The sequence below is a fragment of the Dreissena polymorpha genome, chromosome 14 (assembly GCF_020536995.1).
Source record: "Dreissena polymorpha isolate Duluth1 chromosome 14, UMN_Dpol_1.0, whole genome shotgun sequence".
In the NCBI taxonomy this organism is placed as follows: Eukaryota; Metazoa; Mollusca; class Bivalvia; order Myida; family Dreissenidae; genus Dreissena; species Dreissena polymorpha.
In genome coordinates, this window is record NC_068368.1 from 21,225,247 (window position 1) to 21,244,525 (window position 19,279).

The window sequence follows — 19,279 nt, forward strand, 5'->3', positions numbered from 1 at the left end:
AGTCGGTGACAAGATTCTGGAGGTGAACAACATAACCATGCGCGGCGTCGCGAGCAGCACCGCCGTCAAGGTTCTCACCGGCAGTAAGAGGCTTAAGCTCGTCGTTCAGCGCACCCGGAAGGTCCCAGAGTGGCGCCTGTCGCGCGAGAAGACGTCGTGGTGGGTACCGGTATATCGTGGGTAATGTATCTGATATATAGCTTTCGAAATATGTGCAAAAGGTGGTAGTTGGTGCGGTAGACGTGCATCGGGGCGGCAGAAATATAAGACGTACAGTTTGTACTTGAAGTTGGGGTTTAGGACTCGTCTACATTTACGTTTGTTATGAAAGAAAACGTTTGTTGTAGATATTAATGGTTAATGGTTGGAGAATCTGACCAGACGACCGTTTTCTCCAATTTTCATCTTAAAAAAATATGTTGGTTGGCAAACCTTTTTTGGTACACTTTTATAATATAAGAGTGGGTTTTTTTCACGTTTACTACGCAGCTTCTTAGTTTATATGATCCCTCGCTTGAGATGAGTGTTGTAAATGTGACATGTCGAGCCCATTGCCACTAATGCTTATCATTACAAGATAAGTATTGATGCAAAGCATCAAAGGGCGTCGGGAATTTCAGTGTAAAAGGCACTATATGAAGTTACATGGAACGATTTTTTCCTACTGTAAATATTAATATATTGGCCGATTATTTTAAACAAAATAGAAAAAGATACTGGTATAACCATTATCTATGATTTTGTGTTATAACCCCAAAATAACCATTATCTATGATGTTGTGTTATAACCCCCGAATAACCATTATCTATGATTTTGTGTTGTAACCCCAAATATTTCATAGTACATTTTATTTACATTGGTTTCCTTTTATTACTGGCATCCGTTTGCAGTTTTCATTAAAGGAACAGAACTGTTTAGGTTTTAAAAAATCTGCTTCATCTTGTAAGCGTAATTTCATATATTTCTCAACTTCAAGGGGAGATGATTCTGAACTTATTCTTACGTTGCTCATTTACGATAGGGGTTGAGTACTCATTGATATGAAAACACTGTAAAAGTTTCAATGTGTTTACGAACCCCCCCCCCCCCACCTTCTCACACATATATTTCATGGGCATAATAAAAACAAAAAATGGTTACAATAAAACAGCATATTTATTTAAACTAAACATCAAAACAAAAAGTTTACATAGAACACAAATAAAATAATTTGATTCTACTCGGGCTCGAACCTTGTGCCTCTCACACGTGAAGCGAGCGTGTAACCACTACACTACGGAACCGCTTGAAAAATCACCTTCTAACTAAGATATTAATAAGTGACTGTAGTGTAACGATTATCAATAAAGCAATAAACCGTGTAATCGCTGTCGTCTTGTAAAATTGAAGAAAATACGTGTTAACCAAAACTCGAACAGCAAAAGTCTGCGCTATTGTTAGAAAAACCACAAAATACATATTTTTTTATTATGTTTTGTTTTTATACAAAACTAGAAAGTTTCACCGGTTCGCGTATCTGCTCAGTCCCTGTGATCTTTTATTATTGCCCAGTCGCTGTGATCAGTTATTAATTAAAAGAATTAACATTGCATTATTGGCAAAAATGTTGTAGTAAATGTAATAGGCACAAATGCAGTACTTATTTACACTAATTTACACACAAAAATCACCACTATGCAAGATATTCTGACAACAAAAATATATACATTGATCCGTAAAATAATCTCTCCTTCCATAACCGAAAAAAACGTATTACATACGAGTCGCCGCACTTCAGTGCGACGCCAATAATATCAAAAGCAGGTATGTCGAGCTTTCCGTAGGCTGGATTGAAAAAAAAAGATCCGAAACGGCACTTTTTGACTATTGTAGGTATGACGTTCATGACCGGCGCATAATCTCCGGGGACTTCGAGGAATGCGGCATCAGCAACCACATCCGGGGACTCGACGTAGACGTACCGGAGCGCCGAATCAACCTGAAGTTCGGACCGGCGGACAGGACGCTTGGCTTCAACATCCGGGGAGGGCGGGAGTACGGGCTGGGTATATACGTGTCAAAGTATGTGCATATTAAAGGGAACGTGGTTGCATGCTGCATATGTATGGTCATGTGACATATAGTTGTATAACGATGTGTTTTCAGTGAGGCGTACACACGTGTTAGTTTGCGGTTCGTCCAACTATCCTGATTTTATCCCATTCAAGGACATGATTGCATTTGTCAATCATTTGTTGTTTTTTCTTGTCAGTGCGTTGATACCCTTCTAAAAAACGAGCTGCCCAATAAAATCCCTGTCGCCGTAACAATGGCTATTTATGTGTAGGTTCGCAATATAGCCGTATATGTGCGCGAAATATTTGAATAGTCTGATCAGTGCGCTTTTACAACTGAATCGTGTTTAAATAGCGGTTATTTAATCATCAAATATATATGTGCCGTGCTCTGTGAAAAGGGGGTTTAATGCATGTACGTAAAGTGTCGTCCCAGAGTAGCCTGTGCATTCCGCACAGGCTAATCAGGGACGACACTTTTCGCCTAAACTATTTACTTTGCTAAAAAGAGACTTTCTTTAAACATAAAATATCATAAAAGCGATAAGTGTCGTCCCTGATAAGCCTGTGCGGACTGCAAAGGCTTATCTGGGACGACTCTTTACGAAAATGCATTAAACCCTCTTTTCACATAGCACGGTCCATATATAATATTCAGGAAGTGTTGAGGTCTTGATCAGTGTACAGTGGTTCCTTTTACTTATGTATGGTAAACTCTGAACGGAAGCCCAATAAATCGGCTGAAATTGTTCGCCTTAATTGACAGTCTCGATTGAAATACATGTATGGTTCGTTTGCATATCGTTTAAAATTAGAACGTGCAAAACAAACACAACCACATTACAAGTACAAACGTCCACATCAGTGTCTCGTTAAGAACTAAATGAGTAAGATAATACTACAATTACCAATAGTTCAATCAAACGTGTGTCTCAGCGAAATGAGGGTTGTAGTGTCTAATGTTCTCGAACTGTGGTAGTTATCAATGAAATGTACAGAGATTTACTGCCGCACGCGGTAAATAGCGGTATTTTGTTTCAAAAGTTGGGTTAGTTTTTATTTTAATCTGCATTAATATGTAAATAAGCTAGATGTATTAGGGTGTTTACCCGACGCGTAAAGCCATCCAATGGTCAGTAAAGTGGCCGTCTTTCATAGAACAGAACTAAGATTAATTAAGACTAGCATCGTCTTAAGTCCTCGATCATAGCACGATGTTTAACGTGTGTCAAAAGTTCACTGGAAACAAATGAGTAGCCATTATACCATTTTAGAGATGTTGGAAAATCGTACAAAACTTACTCAATAAACTAACTCATAAAACTAACTAACTAACTAACTAACTAACTGCTATGTTACTAACTTTGTGCGAACTGACTAATACCACAGCAAAGTGGATTCTTTATAACAATAAATTATTTCCCCCAAAATGACATCTTCCGTATTTCTTCATTTTTACATCTTCTCGTTTGCCATTAATCTATATGACTGTTTCGGTGTAAAATATTAAGACCAAACTTTTCTTTCTGTACCTGTTTAAAGGCTGTAGAAGTTGAGTGTGCCATTGTTTTAAATCGGACCTAACGACTCCGTGGTTAAGTGATTACCATGGAGAAGTTGAGTGTGCCATTGTTTTAAATCGGACCTAACGACTCCGTGGTTACGTGATTACCACTCGGATTGCACTTTGTGTAATTATATTCTTTTAGCTCATTCTCACAATTAATGCTTTAAATATTTATTTGGGCCGTGCTGTGTGATAAGGGGTTTAATGCATGTGCGTAAAGTGTCATCCCAGATTAGCCTGTAGAGTCCTCACAGGCTAATCAGGGACGACTCTTTCCGCCTAAACTGGATTTTTGCTAAGAAGAGACTTTCTTTAAACGAAAAATACCATGAAAGCCGAAAGTGTCGTCCGTGATTCGCCTTTGCGGACTGCACATGCTAATTTTGGAAAACAATTTACGCACATGCATTAAACCCCATTTTCACAGAGCAAGTTCCATATGCGATTATTCACCCGGGCATGACCGGTCAACCCCACAGATGAAATATGGTGTGACTATATCAAATGACACTCGAGACAGTTTTTGTTTATGACTCTCTGTTTATCTGTTCTGTCATGAAATGTCCCGACCATATTGCAGTACGTGTATTAACATTTGTCCATTAGCATTGTACATTGTACAAATAAGTATGTTTTGTCATCCACTTCAACACAAATTAAGAATCTCAAGCTGGGAAAAAGTAATTAACCCCTTCCTAAATTTTCTTTAAGTTTGGAGAAATAACTAAAAACATAGTTACTGTGACTCTAAGATTTAATTTTCTGGTGTGTAATATCAACTTTGAGTGTTGATCACTTGTCCGGAATGTCTTTGTTTAAAGTAAGGTACGGCAAAGTTGTGTCTGTTAATCGATACAATTGTTTATTTATTTATGTTCTTATGCTCTTATTGCAAATGTCGTGAAATTGCCAGGAATCTTCTCTTCTCTTACCTTATTGAGATACTGTCATTGCTGTTCTTAAAGGCTAATTTATTTCTCCAATTGCAATAGGGAGATCATTGTCGGGATTTTGTGAAAAATTTCAGAGCGGTGAACCGTGAAATTTGTCAGACCGAGAAACACGTGAGACCAAAAGGAAATCTTACGATTCTCACATTACTCCCTTGAGATTTATCAGACCAAACGTCGTGTAAAAAGTTGGACTGATGCGCAATCATATGTAAAGCAATATACGCTAGACCGGATCATACCGACATTAATAGTGACCTCAAGGTTTATATACAATGGGTTTCAGAGCATATGTTTAACTGAATACTTCCTTTAGTACTTGAAGGACCGACCACTGTAAGGTTTTCGTTAAAACGAATTGTTCCCTACGTAATTGTAAATTAATTAGATCGAATAATTCCTACGTAATTGTAAATTAGTAGAGTCGCCGTGATAAGATCATTAACGCAAATAGGACCACTAGACATGAATATTTGCATTCACAACTTTCACACAGATAGACACAATTTGCACGTCATTTTGAACGGACTTCTGTTTTCATCCCATCATCATAAAAAGTGTTTAAGTCATCCTCCATCCGTGTCGGGATAAATCAGTTACGCGCTAAACACTGGCGTCATATGGTTTATTTTATTACGGGATATTGTTTCTTTCTGCATTTTCTTGTGTTTATTTGTACCTATTTGCTCTTTAAGAAAAGCTAAGACTTGTAATTCGGGCTTTTAAAGATTCTATATTGGTCCATCTATCGATCAAGAGGTAATAGGTTAAATCTCAAGATCTGCTCATAAGACACTACTTGTTATACGTGTTATACCCAGGAAACGGACTCAATAAAGCGCCAATAAATTGTAAGCTTTCGATGCAATCAAGCTAAAACAACATAGGTTAGAGCTAACTATACGCCTTTCTTTATTTATGGCTGCAGGTTGGACCGGAACGGTCTAGCAGACAAGAATGGCGTGCGGACGGGGGACCAGATCATCGACGTGAACGGCATCCCGTTTGACAACATCACGCACGAGCACGCTGTAGAGGTGCTAAAGGGCAAACGTCACCTGATCCTCACCTTGCGGGTAGGCGGGGCTTATCTGACCGTGTTTGAATACAATTCATGATGAAACGTTTTTTGTTAGAGAGCATATGTGTTAAACAATTATGTAATAAAAAAATATTGCACACTTATTTAAATCGATCTAACGGAAGAAAATAATTTAATTGTTTTGATGATGATTTTTATGATGGACTTAAACTTATGCATATTTTAGCGATAAACGCATTGGTTTGAAAAATTATTAAGTATTTGCGGGAAAATAAAGGTGCTGATTTTAATACATGTAATGGTTCCGAACTAGTAAATATTGTGTTCCAGGATGTAGGACGATTCCCAGTGTTCAAAGAACTGTACGCTGAATACACGTGGAGTGACGGGCAAATGAAAACGGGTATTGGCTACTTCTTTTTAACATGTCATCCATTATCAAAAACTTGGCTACATATTTGTCTAATCTATATTCTTATGATTGTTTTTTATTTTTTTTTTTTTTTTCATTTCTGTACGTTTATCGCCAACTGGTTACCTTAAAATATGTCGTTTTTTCCTCTCCTTATACACAATGTTATCATATCTTAGGCTTTTGAAATCTTAAAAAAAAGTTTCGTATTTACTCATTTCATGTTGCATAATTCCAGCCACCAGCGTCACCAGTCTGAGAGATATCAACGTGATCCACTCGGACATGTCATATAAATCCGCGAGTGCTGCCGACCTGTTCTCAGCCTCGAAACTTCCCAGTGCCTTGCAGGTCCGTCGTTACTGTCACAGCAACTCTGTCACGTTAACGTGTATTTCGTAATGTTGGAATAATTATACAAATCTTAATAATTTCACCAAAGGCATGGTTTATTTTTTGTAAATACATACGTGTAGTAGCTCACAATTAAATATTCTATTCGTATTTACCATCTTATCAGCTATGTAATGATCTACATGTAATGTTAGAACGTTCCGCTACAATGTGTCCACTTTTTACGACGTTATTTAAATAAAACACTGAGGTCCAAAAATTTAATAGTACTTTATAGGCACATGCATGTGATCTAAACCCATAAATTTCCATCTCAGTTGCTAAATTAAACAAGGACATATGCGAGTTTTTAAACTCAGTCATTGTTATGCGAATAAAAATTCAGTTAGTCATACCCAATGTGAACCGTCGTACAAGCGTCTTACATTCAAGTTATATCAATTTTCTCTTACTTATCATATGGTTAGTTAATAAATAGAACTGCTGATTGTTTGTATGTTTGGTTAGTTGGTTGGTTGTTTGTTTGGTTGTTTGGTTGGTCGTTTGGTTGTTTAATGTTGCTGTTGTTGTTGTTTTTTTATTTAAAATACCTTAAAATTTTAGACCGAGATCTTCCTTCCCTCCGACAGACGTCCGTCGCGAAGTTTGGTGGAAGACGATGGGGATGACGCAATTGACAATCAGGACAGCCAAAGTGACAGTGAGAGCCTTGATCTCGAGCAGTGGGCGAATGATCTCCATAACGAGGCTGGTGAAAACCGCAGAACGGTAACGGTCCATGTGGAGGACTTTGACGCAAGTCGGTCTGATTTCGACACGTCCAGTCGACGATCTGACAGTGACAGTATAGACAGGGGCACAACACAGAGAAAGGTGTTAGCAGCCGGGCCTGGTGAATCAGAATATGTTAGACGCGAATACGCCCCTAATGCTACTCATGAAGTTGAATTTCACGACTACAGTAATAGTGCAAATGAAAGCATATATGAAGACCCTGATGCGATTTACGCAAAAATAAACAAAAGAGACGAACGCTACGCCAGTACATGCAATCTAAGTATTAAGCCTCAAAGTGGGGGCACGCCTGATTCCAAAGGAAGCGCAAACTACAGTGTCAACATAAGTTTAGAGCATATTGGTTCACCAACACATTCGGGTTCGCAGAACTCTATGAGCACAAATAAATCCTCCGAGAACAGAGTTGCTGTGAGATCTGAGGATCATGTTGAACCCGTAACAGCAAGCGTTGATGGTGCTCTGTACGCAAAAGTTCGAAAACTAAGTGTTGGGTCGTTAAGAAATGTCTCATACAGCCCAGAACTAAGTCCGCACAAAACCCGGAAGAGCATGGCCGATCCGTACAACGACGACAAGGGGACGCAGTCCCTGCTTTCAGAGAGACATGACGGAGGGAAGAGCGTTGATGCGCAGACGTTGGATATTCGACGTCGCAGTGTGTCGTTCCAGGATTTTACAAACGTTATCAATGTCGCTGAAGATGTGGATGATGACGATGAAGATGATACAGAAGCCGATGAAAAGGAGTCTCGTGAATATATAACGGCCGATGCAGTAACAAAAAGTCTCGATTTATACAGGGAGAGCGGAACTGGAATGTTGGATTTAGAAACACTGGAGGAGAAATGGCACGAGCTACAAGCGAGGCAAGAAAAGATCGGTCATCAAGAGTTGGGTAATATTGCACCTAGTAAGTGCTGTGTGTAACCGTTTATATTTCCAGCACAAGCTTGCGATTATATCGGGCACTTGCGTGCTGTGTGCATTACTGTTTTTTTTTTGCTTCGTCTTTGTTTGTTGATATTGTTATTTGACTACATAATGCATATAGGATGTAATTTATTTGTATCAATATACGAAAAGGATTATTTTGGATGTGAAAAAAACCCACTCTAATTGTGTTTTGTTTCGTATCGCAAGTAAATGGTTAGGCGCATCTGTCGGTATTACGCTATTCAAAATTTAAAGTATTACAAACAAATAAAACACATACAAATTAATTGCATTGTGTTGTAGTTATTTTAAAGAGTATTACAATATGTTATTGAAGCGATTTGTATAAAATTACAAATGTGCCTCGATGTGGGGAAATTGGGTTTAATGCATGCGCGAAAAGTGTCGTTCATAATTAGCCTGTGCAGTACGACACTATCGCCTAAACTGGATTTGCGCTAAGAAGAGACTTCCCTCAGACAATAAATACAATTTAAGCGGTAAGTGTCGTGCCTGTTTAGCGTGTGCGGACTTCACAGGTTAATCTTAAAACACACTTTACGCACATGTAATAAAGCCCATTTTCCTGTGACTCATACAATTTGCAATTTTAGAGTCTGGGAACCAGAAAACTGGCACGTGGCGGGCGATTAAGAAAAAGATAAAAGGAAGTTTGAGACTCAAGTCATCAAGTAGGTCACAAATCTACTTGTAAGATATTAACCGCCTTTAAGGAAAGATGTATATTGCCTAAAGAACTAATTTAAACAGCATCGTACATATTGATTTTAATCAACTGAAGTTCAAATCTTATAAGTATAAGTTATAATCAAGTCTGACAATATCAATTGTTTAAGTTTTTAGCGTGTTGTTGCTTGGCATTGTTCCTATTTTGTTTTGCCTTGTCTTGTGTTAGCCTATTTATGCCTAGCGTATAGAAAAAGGCTTTGGCAAACAGCGAAGACGCAGATGAGACGCCGCATGATGCGGCGTCTCGTCAGGGTCTGCGCTGTTTGCTCAAATGAATTTCTGTAAGAAATATTCTAAATATAGAAATAAGTAAACAATACATCCCTAATTTTGGAAATAAATTGATCCAATTTAGAAGGATGGGAGAGTCCACTAGGCATAAATGGGTTAATTTGGTTAAGTGTTGTATCAATATACCACTCTTCAGAGCTCCGTTCTTTTTTGTAAATCTGTTACCATTACTGACAGCTGTTTGATAATTTCAGAACGTCTTTCCGGAGTGGAACAAATCGACGGTAGGTATGAAGAAGGTTTATATTCAGGTGCATTTACTTAAAGTTTGCTGAGGGCAAATACAAAGCAAAACTTGCACAGGTTGCAGAAGAAAATCATCAAGGCGTTAAGTTATTTAGACTTACTCAAACTTAGCATTACTTTATAATTTAATTCAATACGAACAGCAACTATAATATTATACATATCATCATTGAAAGATCTTTGTTCAACTTTCAGCTAAACGGATTTTCCGGTCATCATTGAAATATATAGTTTTAGTCTAGGAAAAGACCCCCGATAATGTTGTAGAACTTATGGTCCAACCATTTGTCCATAATATATTGTATGAATTGTAATTCATTTGTATTTGTCAATTTGGAAATAAAATATGTTTAAACTAATAAAATTATTTAGTTTGTATTTCCTCCTAACGACTCTATTGCGAGATGGGTGATTTCCGTGCGAACCTGACATGGTAGTTTATTTTGCATATGTTTTACTGAATATCAATTCCACTTCAGATTCACTGAAGCCTGCCACTGGACTCTTCCGGTCGTCTGTAAAATCGAAAATCGACCCGGCAGATATGACGTCATTGGAGGATGCCGCGTGCCACCTTCTCAACGAAGACGAGTTCAACGCAGTGTTCAGGCACATCAAGACGGTAAGAAGCTAGCCAAGGTCCAATTTCGCGAAAATTCTGTAATCTGTCATAAGAATAACTGGCTAAGAAAAAGTCGCTCATTTCATTACTTCGTGTTGCTATGTGTTGTCTGTGTTGTTTTTTTGTTACACCAGCAAGCGTTTATAGTGACCACGTGCTTTCAGTACCACACCACGGGAGACCTCGAGCGGCTCGTGGAGCTCATGCTGACCATTCTAGACAAACCGGAGAAACTGCTTCTACTGAAGGATATAAGGTTAGCGCATGCAAACAGTGGGGGCTCGTTTTAAAGGCTCTTCAAGGAAATCGTTAAAAAAGGTTCTTAAATGACAATGTTAGATCAACTTTTTAGATTATGAGAACAAAATATAATAATTCAAACGATGTTAAATATTGAATTTCTAATAGAGTCGTATTCTGCGAAAACTGTGCTTAATGCATGTGCGTAAAGTCTCATCCCAGATCAGCCTGTGCAGTCCGCACAGGCTAATCAGGGACGACACTTTCCGCCTAAAACTTGATTTTCGGTAAAAGGGACTTCGGTGAAGCTAAAAATACCATAAAAGCGGAAAGTGTCGTCTCTGATTAGTCTGTGCGGACTGCATAGGCTAATATGGACGACACTTTACGCACATGCATTAAGCCCAGTTTTCTCAGAACGCGGCTCAATAAATGCTATCGTATACTATTATCCTTTACATTACACAATAAATAATCTTATCGTTCGGTATCTAGGACAATAAACAATCGTGCAGCCTTTGGGGCATTTATTTTAATTCCCTTTTCAACATAAATCCGATGTCGTTGATGAACGCGTTCTGTGTAGGACACGCTGATTCGGAACAAAGTTTGTATGTCCAAATGCGTAAAGACCAGTTTTCCCATCACGTGGCTCAAAATTGATAACACCGTTGTACCATCCAGTCGTGTGATGTACTTGTACGACACAATTGCTAACACCGTTGTACCCTACAGGCGTGTGGTGTACTTGCATGACGTGGTGCAATACGACAACCTGGTGAACCGCTACGAGATCGAGGCCTACCAGACGCTGTCCATGAAACTGCACCTGCCGCTCAACCACAGACTGAAGCAGAAACCCAGGCGCACACTTATCACCACAGAGATGGGTACGTGAGATTGAACTGTGTACACACCCTGTCATACGGACGCTCAATTGGTCGTTGTCGGCTCAGGAACTACTTTAAAGTGCGCCGTAAACACTTTAGTATACAACAATGTACGCTTAAAAGCACCCGGCCATACTGCTGTGTACTTATTAGTACAGTTCCCGTATCCCGCGTTTTTTTGTATTATACTTAAGAGTACCCGGTTTACTTTAAAAGAGTACCTTAGCCGACAACGACCACTCGAGCTAGACTGGCCTGTGTCATTAACCGCCAATCAGTATGGGTACTGTGGCCAACTATTTTCGATTTTCATTATGTAATTCCCCCGTATAAACAGAGTTTCCGTGGTAAGTGTCCACTCAGGGTCATGATTAAGCGTAGTAGAGGGCCAATATACAATATAACATACCAACTATAACATGCGTTTACCTGGTAGTTTCACTTACATAGCGCATACCATTAAAATCTTTTCATCATACAACCAAGCCAAATGGTTACATATTTGCTATGAAACAACTGTTTGTGTTCATCTACAGTATTGTTCGAATAACGTCCCTGTGGTAAAAAAACTAGCCATGCCCATCAAATATTTTAGTGCTGCAACTTACTTCACATTACGACCCACGGCGTCGATGAGGGGGCGGCGCGAGGGTATACTTCACTACTGTAACAAGCTTTAGTTTATTTCTTGGAATATATTGAATACGGCCGTGAAGCTAAGTTGTGTCACATGCGATGGGAATATGGTGTTTACAATAGACATTCAAGGAAATAGACGTAAACAAAATTTATGTTTCCATTGTCAATAACGTGGAATAAATTTTCAAAATATGTTATTGAAATACTCAGAAAAATATTGTCGTAAAACATGCAGTTTTGTGATTTTTGTAGTTTAAATAGCCATGTAATGGAATATAGCAGTAAAAAAAAAATGTTCAATAACAGAAATCTCCCTATTCTCTGTAGAACATTAAGCTCTTTATGTGTACAATTTTAGAAACACAATACAATCATATGTAGCAAAATGGTCGAAACTAAAACTGAAAAAAATAAGTACAATGTTTGTTGTATTATTGGAAACAACCAATATTTTACGCCCCACATGTGTGTGGGTACAGCTGATTACATTAGAGAAGCTTACCATTACATGACATCTAGTCGGTCATCCCGTGATGATCACACAACCCTGTTTATTGCGAATCCCCTTACTTGTTATTGAACATATTTTTTCACAAAATAGAATATTGTATATATGAAAGCAGCAGAAGAAGATAAAATAACAATTTATCTCTTTTTAATTGCAGAGAATAATAATGCATCAAATTCAAATGAGGAACAAAATGATTTGTGTGAAGGTATTTAATTGACGTTGTTCAGCTATTGTCCACTGCATGCTTAACATGTTGTTTTTTTATATTTCGTAATAACATGTAATAAAATGGTGCAGTAAAAAATAAATTTATTGTAGTTTGCTGTTGTCCTCCTCCTCCTCTTCCTGCTCCTTCTACTTCTTCTGCTTCCTCTTCTTTTTCTTCTTCTTCTTCTACTCATCATTTATTATTGGTGTACAGATAGTTGTATTAAACAAATAGTGTTCAAAAATTAAAAAGTATACCACAATGCACCTGAAATATACCACGACACGTCATAAAAATTTTATATGCCACGGTGCACCATAAAAATTCTAATTCTTGTACCGAGCACTTGAACACATTCTCAGCAATCTATTACATACCCATATTACACAGTTTTTACCCCTTTTTGCCAGTTTCAGCGGTCTATTACTTACCCCTATTACACAGTTTCAGCGGTCTACTACCTACCCATATTACCCAGTTTCAGCGGTCTATTACTTACCCCTATTACACATTTATAGCGGTCTATTACATACCCATATTACACAATTACAGCGGTATATTACTTACCCCATATTACACATTTTTAGCGGTATATTACTTACCCCATATTACACATTTACAGCGGTATATTACTTACCCCATATTACACATTTACAGCGGTATATTACTTACCCCATATTACACATTTACAGCGGTATATTACTTACCCCATATTACACATTTACAGCGCTCTATTACTTACCCCATATTACACATTTACAGCGGTCTATTACTTAACCCATATAACACATTTACAGCGGCCTATTACTAAACCCATATTACACATTTACAGCGGTCTATTACTTACCCCATATTACACTTACAGTGGTCAAATACTTACCCCTATTATACATTTTCAGCGGTCCATTACTTACCCCATATTACACATTTACAGCGGTCTGTTTCATAATCCTAGTACACATTTACAGCGGTCTATTATTTACCCCTATTACGCATTTAGAGCGTTCTATTACTTAACCCATATTACACATTTACAGCGGCCTATTACTTACCCCATATTACACATTTACAGCGGTCTATTGCTTACCCCATATTACATATTTACAGTGGTCTATAACTCACCCTTATTACCCATTTTCAGCGGTCTTTTACTTACCCCATATTACACATTTACTGCGGTCTAAGACTTACCCCATATTACACATTTACAGCGGTCTATTACTTACCCCATATTACACATTTACAGCGGTCTATAACCTACCCCATTTTACACATTTTCAGCGGTCTATTACTTACCCCATATTACACATTTACAGCAATCTTTTACTTGCCCCATATTACTCATTTTCAGCGTTCTATTACTTACCCTTATTGCACATGTTCAGCGGTCTGTTACCGTTATAACACATTTTCAGCGGATGGTGGCCATTTTCACATCAAGTCCATGAACCAAAGCCGTAAAGAAGCCGAGATCGTTGACATAATAAAAGCGTCACATGACGGCGACAGAGGAGAGCGGCTGAAGTCCCCCATCCGGCTTGCCAACAGCGCTCAAACGGAAGTGAAGTCCGCGCTTGACCATTTTGAGTACCTTGACCTTGAGCAGTCTGAGGCAGGGTCCAGCACCGCCACATTCAGGTCTCATTCTGGCATCTTACTCTCTTATCTTTGTGTATATCAAAAAGATTTGTAAAACTACTAATAAGGCATGCATACAGCAATCGCGAACCTGAGCAAAGCATACCCGGTAGTCAAGAAAGTAGATATCGTTTAAATTGCAAAATGATTTATCAAATCACGATATAATCGAAATCTTTTGCGAACTATCGATATCAATCTGTCGAGATGTAACTGGCATAGTGGTTCTGTTCAGTGACTATTAGACAACTCGGTCCAACACCCTCGTGGCTAATTAATACACATGCGCACTCCGCTTCGTTGTTTATTGACTTATAAACAACGATAAATCGAACATTATTTAGCACATGAAGCTACATTTAATACATTCCCGAATAGATTTTTTCTATAAAAAAATCTTCGTGTAGAAGCATTTGTATTGCTTTGACAAAGACTATTAAAAATGAGTCGCCAAGGCCCGCGTTTCAGCTTTTCGGAGCTTTGCTTAACGAATCTGCATTCACCGGTGATTCATTAGTCAAATTACAACGAAGCTAAGGTATCTTAAGCTGACTTTCTGAAATCACGTGTTCTGTCTTTATCCCAGTTTACAAGGATAACAGTAAATCTGAATTTTTCGTCCTGGATATAATCTTGTCGGACAAGTATATTGTCAACCAACTGTAAAAAATTGGTATATGTTTCAGTTTGTGTCCTAGAATTCCGTAAGTATGTTAGTGCCTGGTCATTAATGCGCGCTTGGCTAAACAATGCTGAATTGTGGGTGTCTGAAAATTCAATATAATCACAAATATGAGGGTTTACGAGGAATTTGGTCATTTGCGTGTCAGAATATGACTTGCTTTATGGCGTCCGGCCATGACATGTTTTGTTTTAATGACTTACAATGTCTGAAAAGTATGTGTTTTTTAATGAAAACTTATAACAGATAATTGTAGTATTAGAACGATTCGAATATATTTATAATAGAAAAACAATGTGCTTATTTGGTGTCAGAGCATTCAAGTTTAGTTGGGTATACAAACTTTTTTGTATTTTGGGCTAAACATGTAAGGCTTTTTGGTGTAAGAGTTTTACCGACATTTCGGTTATTAAGACGCTGTGATAGGTTTATGTCTGAAAGTTATTGGCTACATATTCAGAATACTCCTTCCACTCTGTTTATTCATATTCCAACCGATCATATTGCAATCGATGTTGCTCTTGGTGACTTTATTGTATTTGTTTATCAGGAAATTCAGGGTTTTCAGTTTCAGCGTGTTACAGGCACTTTGGTATTTTACAATGTGTCTCATTTCTATTTTAACCCTTTCCCACATAGGTACGTTTTTGACGCATTTGTAGTCCCTTAGAAAGTTACATTGCATTAAATACCTTTTTTTATACTAAATTCAAGTTTTAAAGGCTTCATTTACAACCCGTGGTAACTGATGAGCAGCAAACAGCACAAAACCTTAATAGACTGCGAGTTACTCGCAGGCTGTTCTGGTTTATGCTGGTTGCAAAAGCCATTTTCACTCAGCTTCTTATTATGGAAAGGGTTAAACCTGGATCTTTTTGCGTAAATTTGGTATTAGAGATTGTTAATATATTTGTACATTTTTCTTGTCTATTTGATGTGCGCAGAGTAATTAGAATTTAATTGTTTCGTTATTTAATGAAGCTGCTTATGATATTGCGCGTCGTTGGTGTTTTATTACGAGCGATGCATCAACATGTATACGCATATATCGACCATAATCTATGACATTATTGACGATGCTGCGAAGCAGCTCGTCTAAGTTATCATACCATGAAAAAATTCTTCACAATGGCGACCTATGTAAAAGACCGAGCCAGTCCGATTGAGATAGCTCGATTTATCTAATCGGCATACCTCGCTGACTATCATTGATAACGGTAAATGAAGCTCAGCTATAAATAGTTAAGCATATTCTGGGAAAAAATATTTAATAATAGGTTGAAAACATTAACTTTAAATCAGTTATATTCAATCCATTATATGTTTATCAATCCCGTAATCGTCCGGTATATTAATTGCAGTGACTTTAGCTCGCATGGTTCAAACGAGATCGAACGAGTCCCAGGAAGTGTCGTGGTCCACCTGTCAAAAACGAAACCATCAATAGGTACGTTGTCCGTGTTTAAATCATTCGACATTTTGAGTATATAAGTAACGTTATGTTTCAAATTTGATAGAGCTTTTTTGTGCACAACACATGAATGAATTAATACAAGCATTAATATTTTTATGTTCTGAGATTTTTGTTCAACGAAGATTTCTGTTTTATGATGATTTTGTAAAATGACGCTACGCTGAAGTACTTAGTATAGGCTTAAGTTATTACAACATTTTTTGTTCTGCTCTGTAATATTTCTATACTTGCATAAACCAAATTTTATTTAACTTCATTAAGTATCAAGACTTAGTATTGACCAATTTTTCCCTTGTAAAGGTATCGAGTTTGCCGAAGAAGTGACTAACGGTGAACGGGCAGTAGCTATAGCGAGGATAGACGAGCATGGGGCGGCACACGATGACAGCCATATAGAGGTAGTTAATTTAAAAATAAAATCCATCAATGACTGGTAAAATTTATTAAAATTCGCTCATTTTTCTTTCTATTGTCACTGCTGAAAAAAACATGCACACACTAACTATTGTATTCTGGACATTTCAAAAAATTTTTTTTTCGGATATTCATACTTTTTAGTAAACGCTTCTTAACAGGACATATTATGCGCCTCGTTCTGTGAAATTGCGCTTAATGCATGTGCGTAAACTGTCGTCCCAGATCTACATGTGCAGTCAACACAGGCTAATAAAGGACGACACTTTCCGCTTTAATTCATTTTTTGTTTAAAGGAGGTCTCTTCTAAACGACAATCTAGTGTAGGCGGAAAGTGTCGTTAAGCCCAGTTTTCCCAGAACGAGGCTCATTTGACGTTGGTGCTTTTTACTCAGGTTGGCATGGTGTTACTGGGCGTTGACCGTCACAGGGTGGAGGGTTTCACCAAGGACGAAGTGTTGGCCGTCCTGGACAAAGTGTACGCCGAGAAACATCGCGTCAGCATGAAACTGCTCCTGCATAAACCGGAAACTACGCACTTCTGATCTGAATTTCTTTTTTTAACCCTTTTCCCCATAAGAAGCAAAGTTAAAATGGCTTTTGCAACCAGCATAAAGCCTGAACAGCCTGCGAGTAACTCGCAGTCTGCTCCGGTTTTATTCTGTTTGCTGTTCATCAGTACCTAAGGTTTTGGAATGAAGCCTTAAAAACTTGATTTTAGTAAGAAAGGTCTTAAATTTAATGTAATATTCTAAAGGACTACAAATGCGTGAAAATACGCATCGAAGTGGTAAAGTGTGAATTAATTTAACACACCTTAACGTTGAGTAGTCGGTCAAAACAAGCATGCCAGTGGTAGAGTCGCAAGAAAAGGACAAGGAAATTCTGTAATGGACAGTAAACTCACCGTTGTATCTGAGAGTCAAGTTACTTATGTATTATTATATACGGTTTGTAAATATTATTGGTGTGATTTTAGAGGTTAATAATAAAAATGTATGTGGATAAGTTTTTTTATGTTGATGCTTTGTATTTTATTGCAACCTATTACGCATTTATGCCTAGCGTCTAGAAAAAGGCCTTGGCAAACAGAGTAGCGCATGATGCGACGTCTCATCTGGGTCTGCGCTGTTTGCTTGTATGAATTTCTGTAAGAAATATTTTAAATATAGAAATAAATATACTAGACATCCCTTATTTTGGAAATAAATTGATCCAATTAAGAATGATGGCTATTGTAAGCACGAGTAGTGGATGGGATAAAAGAGTTGTAGTAGAGCGCAGTTCTAGCTCTTGGGGTTTAAAGTGTGTGAGAATTACTTAAAGTATAGCGATCGTTGGTATTCATGGGTGGACACAAGTTAGAAAGATAAGATGGGGTAAGGTTGTTATTCATTTTGTTAAAAAAAAAATGAGTTTATGTTTAGCTCTACTATTACTTAAAGTTTCCCATCCGACTTCTTCCAAAAGCTTTTGAATAGAGACTAATTTCGTGGCACCTGTGACTATTCGTGCAGCCTTAATTTTGGCGCTTTCTAAAATGTCTTGGTCTTGTAATGAGCAGTTGTCGTAAATGACATCGCCATATTCGAGTAAAGGACGTATAAATGATCAGTAGATGGTTTCCAATGAGGAACGGTCTAGATTAAATTTTAACTTTTTCATAATGTTTATTCTTGTGTAGGCCTTATTAACAATGTACTCAATATGGGTGCCCCATTTAAGGTCTTTAGTAAAGTAGAGCCCTACGTGTATATGTTTTGTGACTTCGCTAATTGAGACGTTATTCATATATACACGGCGATGTCGAATTGTGCTTGTCTTGCGACTTATAATCATTGACGCATTTTTTTTAGGATTGAAACATACAAGCCATGTTTATCCCATTTGTTGATTCTTTCGAGATCGGAGTTAAGTGTAGCTGCAGCGTGGACTGGATTGTCGACTACAACATAAAGGCATGTTTCGTCGGCAAATAACATGATGTTGGCTTTAATATCTAGAACAATATCATTAATAAAAATTAAAAAAGAAGAGGCCCAAAAATAGATTCCTGGGATACTCCAGCGTTGAAATGAGACCAATTAGATTCTGCGTTTGGGAGAACAACTTTTTGTTTGCGGTTTGTAAGGTCAGATTTGTACAAAGGTAAGGGCTGCCTCTTATGCTTATATTGTTAAGCTTGACCAACAATCCCTTAAGCCATACACGGTCGAATGCTTTTCTTATATCGTATAATATTATTCTGACCTCTTTTCCAGAGTCGATAGTCTCGCTAAAGAAGTTATGCAGAAACGTTAGCTGGTTTATTGTTGAGTCACCAGGAATAAATCTAGATTGTTATGGGGAAAGAATATGAAGGGTGTTTAGGAAGTTAAATGTATGTTTGAATACAATTCATTCAAATACTTTTCCAAGTGTGCTTAGTAGGGAGATAGGACGATAGTTGGCTGGGTTAGGTGAGTCTCCTGATTTGAATATTGGGGTGACAAAAGCTTCTTTCCATGGTTCTGGGAATACAGAGGTGCGTAAAGAAGTATTAAAATATCACTAAGGGGAACAG

General features: G+C 37.8%; 2 protein-coding genes across 2 annotated transcripts in view; one reads left to right on the forward strand and one right to left on the reverse strand.

The window, feature by feature from the left end:
- Positions 1-17,673, forward strand: part of LOC127857219 (uncharacterized) — a 23,053-nt gene extending 5,380 nt beyond the window's left edge. Inside the window, exons 3-17 of the mRNA XM_052393634.1 lie at positions 1-159; positions 1,874-2,062; positions 5,501-5,648; positions 5,945-6,017; positions 6,265-6,377; positions 6,984-8,088; positions 8,726-8,803; positions 9,347-9,376; positions 9,878-10,020; positions 10,185-10,276; positions 10,996-11,150; positions 13,924-14,146; positions 16,190-16,275; positions 16,603-16,700; positions 17,112-17,673. The exon at positions 1-159 is cut by the window's left edge and continues 16 nt beyond it. Coding sequence (XP_052249594.1) covers positions 1-159; positions 1,874-2,062; positions 5,501-5,648; positions 5,945-6,017; positions 6,265-6,377; positions 6,984-8,088; positions 8,726-8,803; positions 9,347-9,376; positions 9,878-10,020; positions 10,185-10,276; positions 10,996-11,150; positions 13,924-14,146; positions 16,190-16,275; positions 16,603-16,700; positions 17,112-17,261 — 2,842 coding nt within the window. The 3' untranslated portion in view covers positions 17,262-17,673. The remainder of the gene's footprint in view (positions 160-1,873; positions 2,063-5,500; positions 5,649-5,944; positions 6,018-6,264; positions 6,378-6,983; positions 8,089-8,725; positions 8,804-9,346; positions 9,377-9,877; positions 10,021-10,184; positions 10,277-10,995; positions 11,151-13,923; positions 14,147-16,189; positions 16,276-16,602; positions 16,701-17,111) is intronic.
- Positions 1-19,279, reverse strand: part of LOC127858168 (receptor expression-enhancing protein 1-like) — a 166,040-nt gene that overhangs the window by 29,292 nt on the left and 117,469 nt on the right. The gene's annotated exons all lie outside the window — the stretch shown is intronic.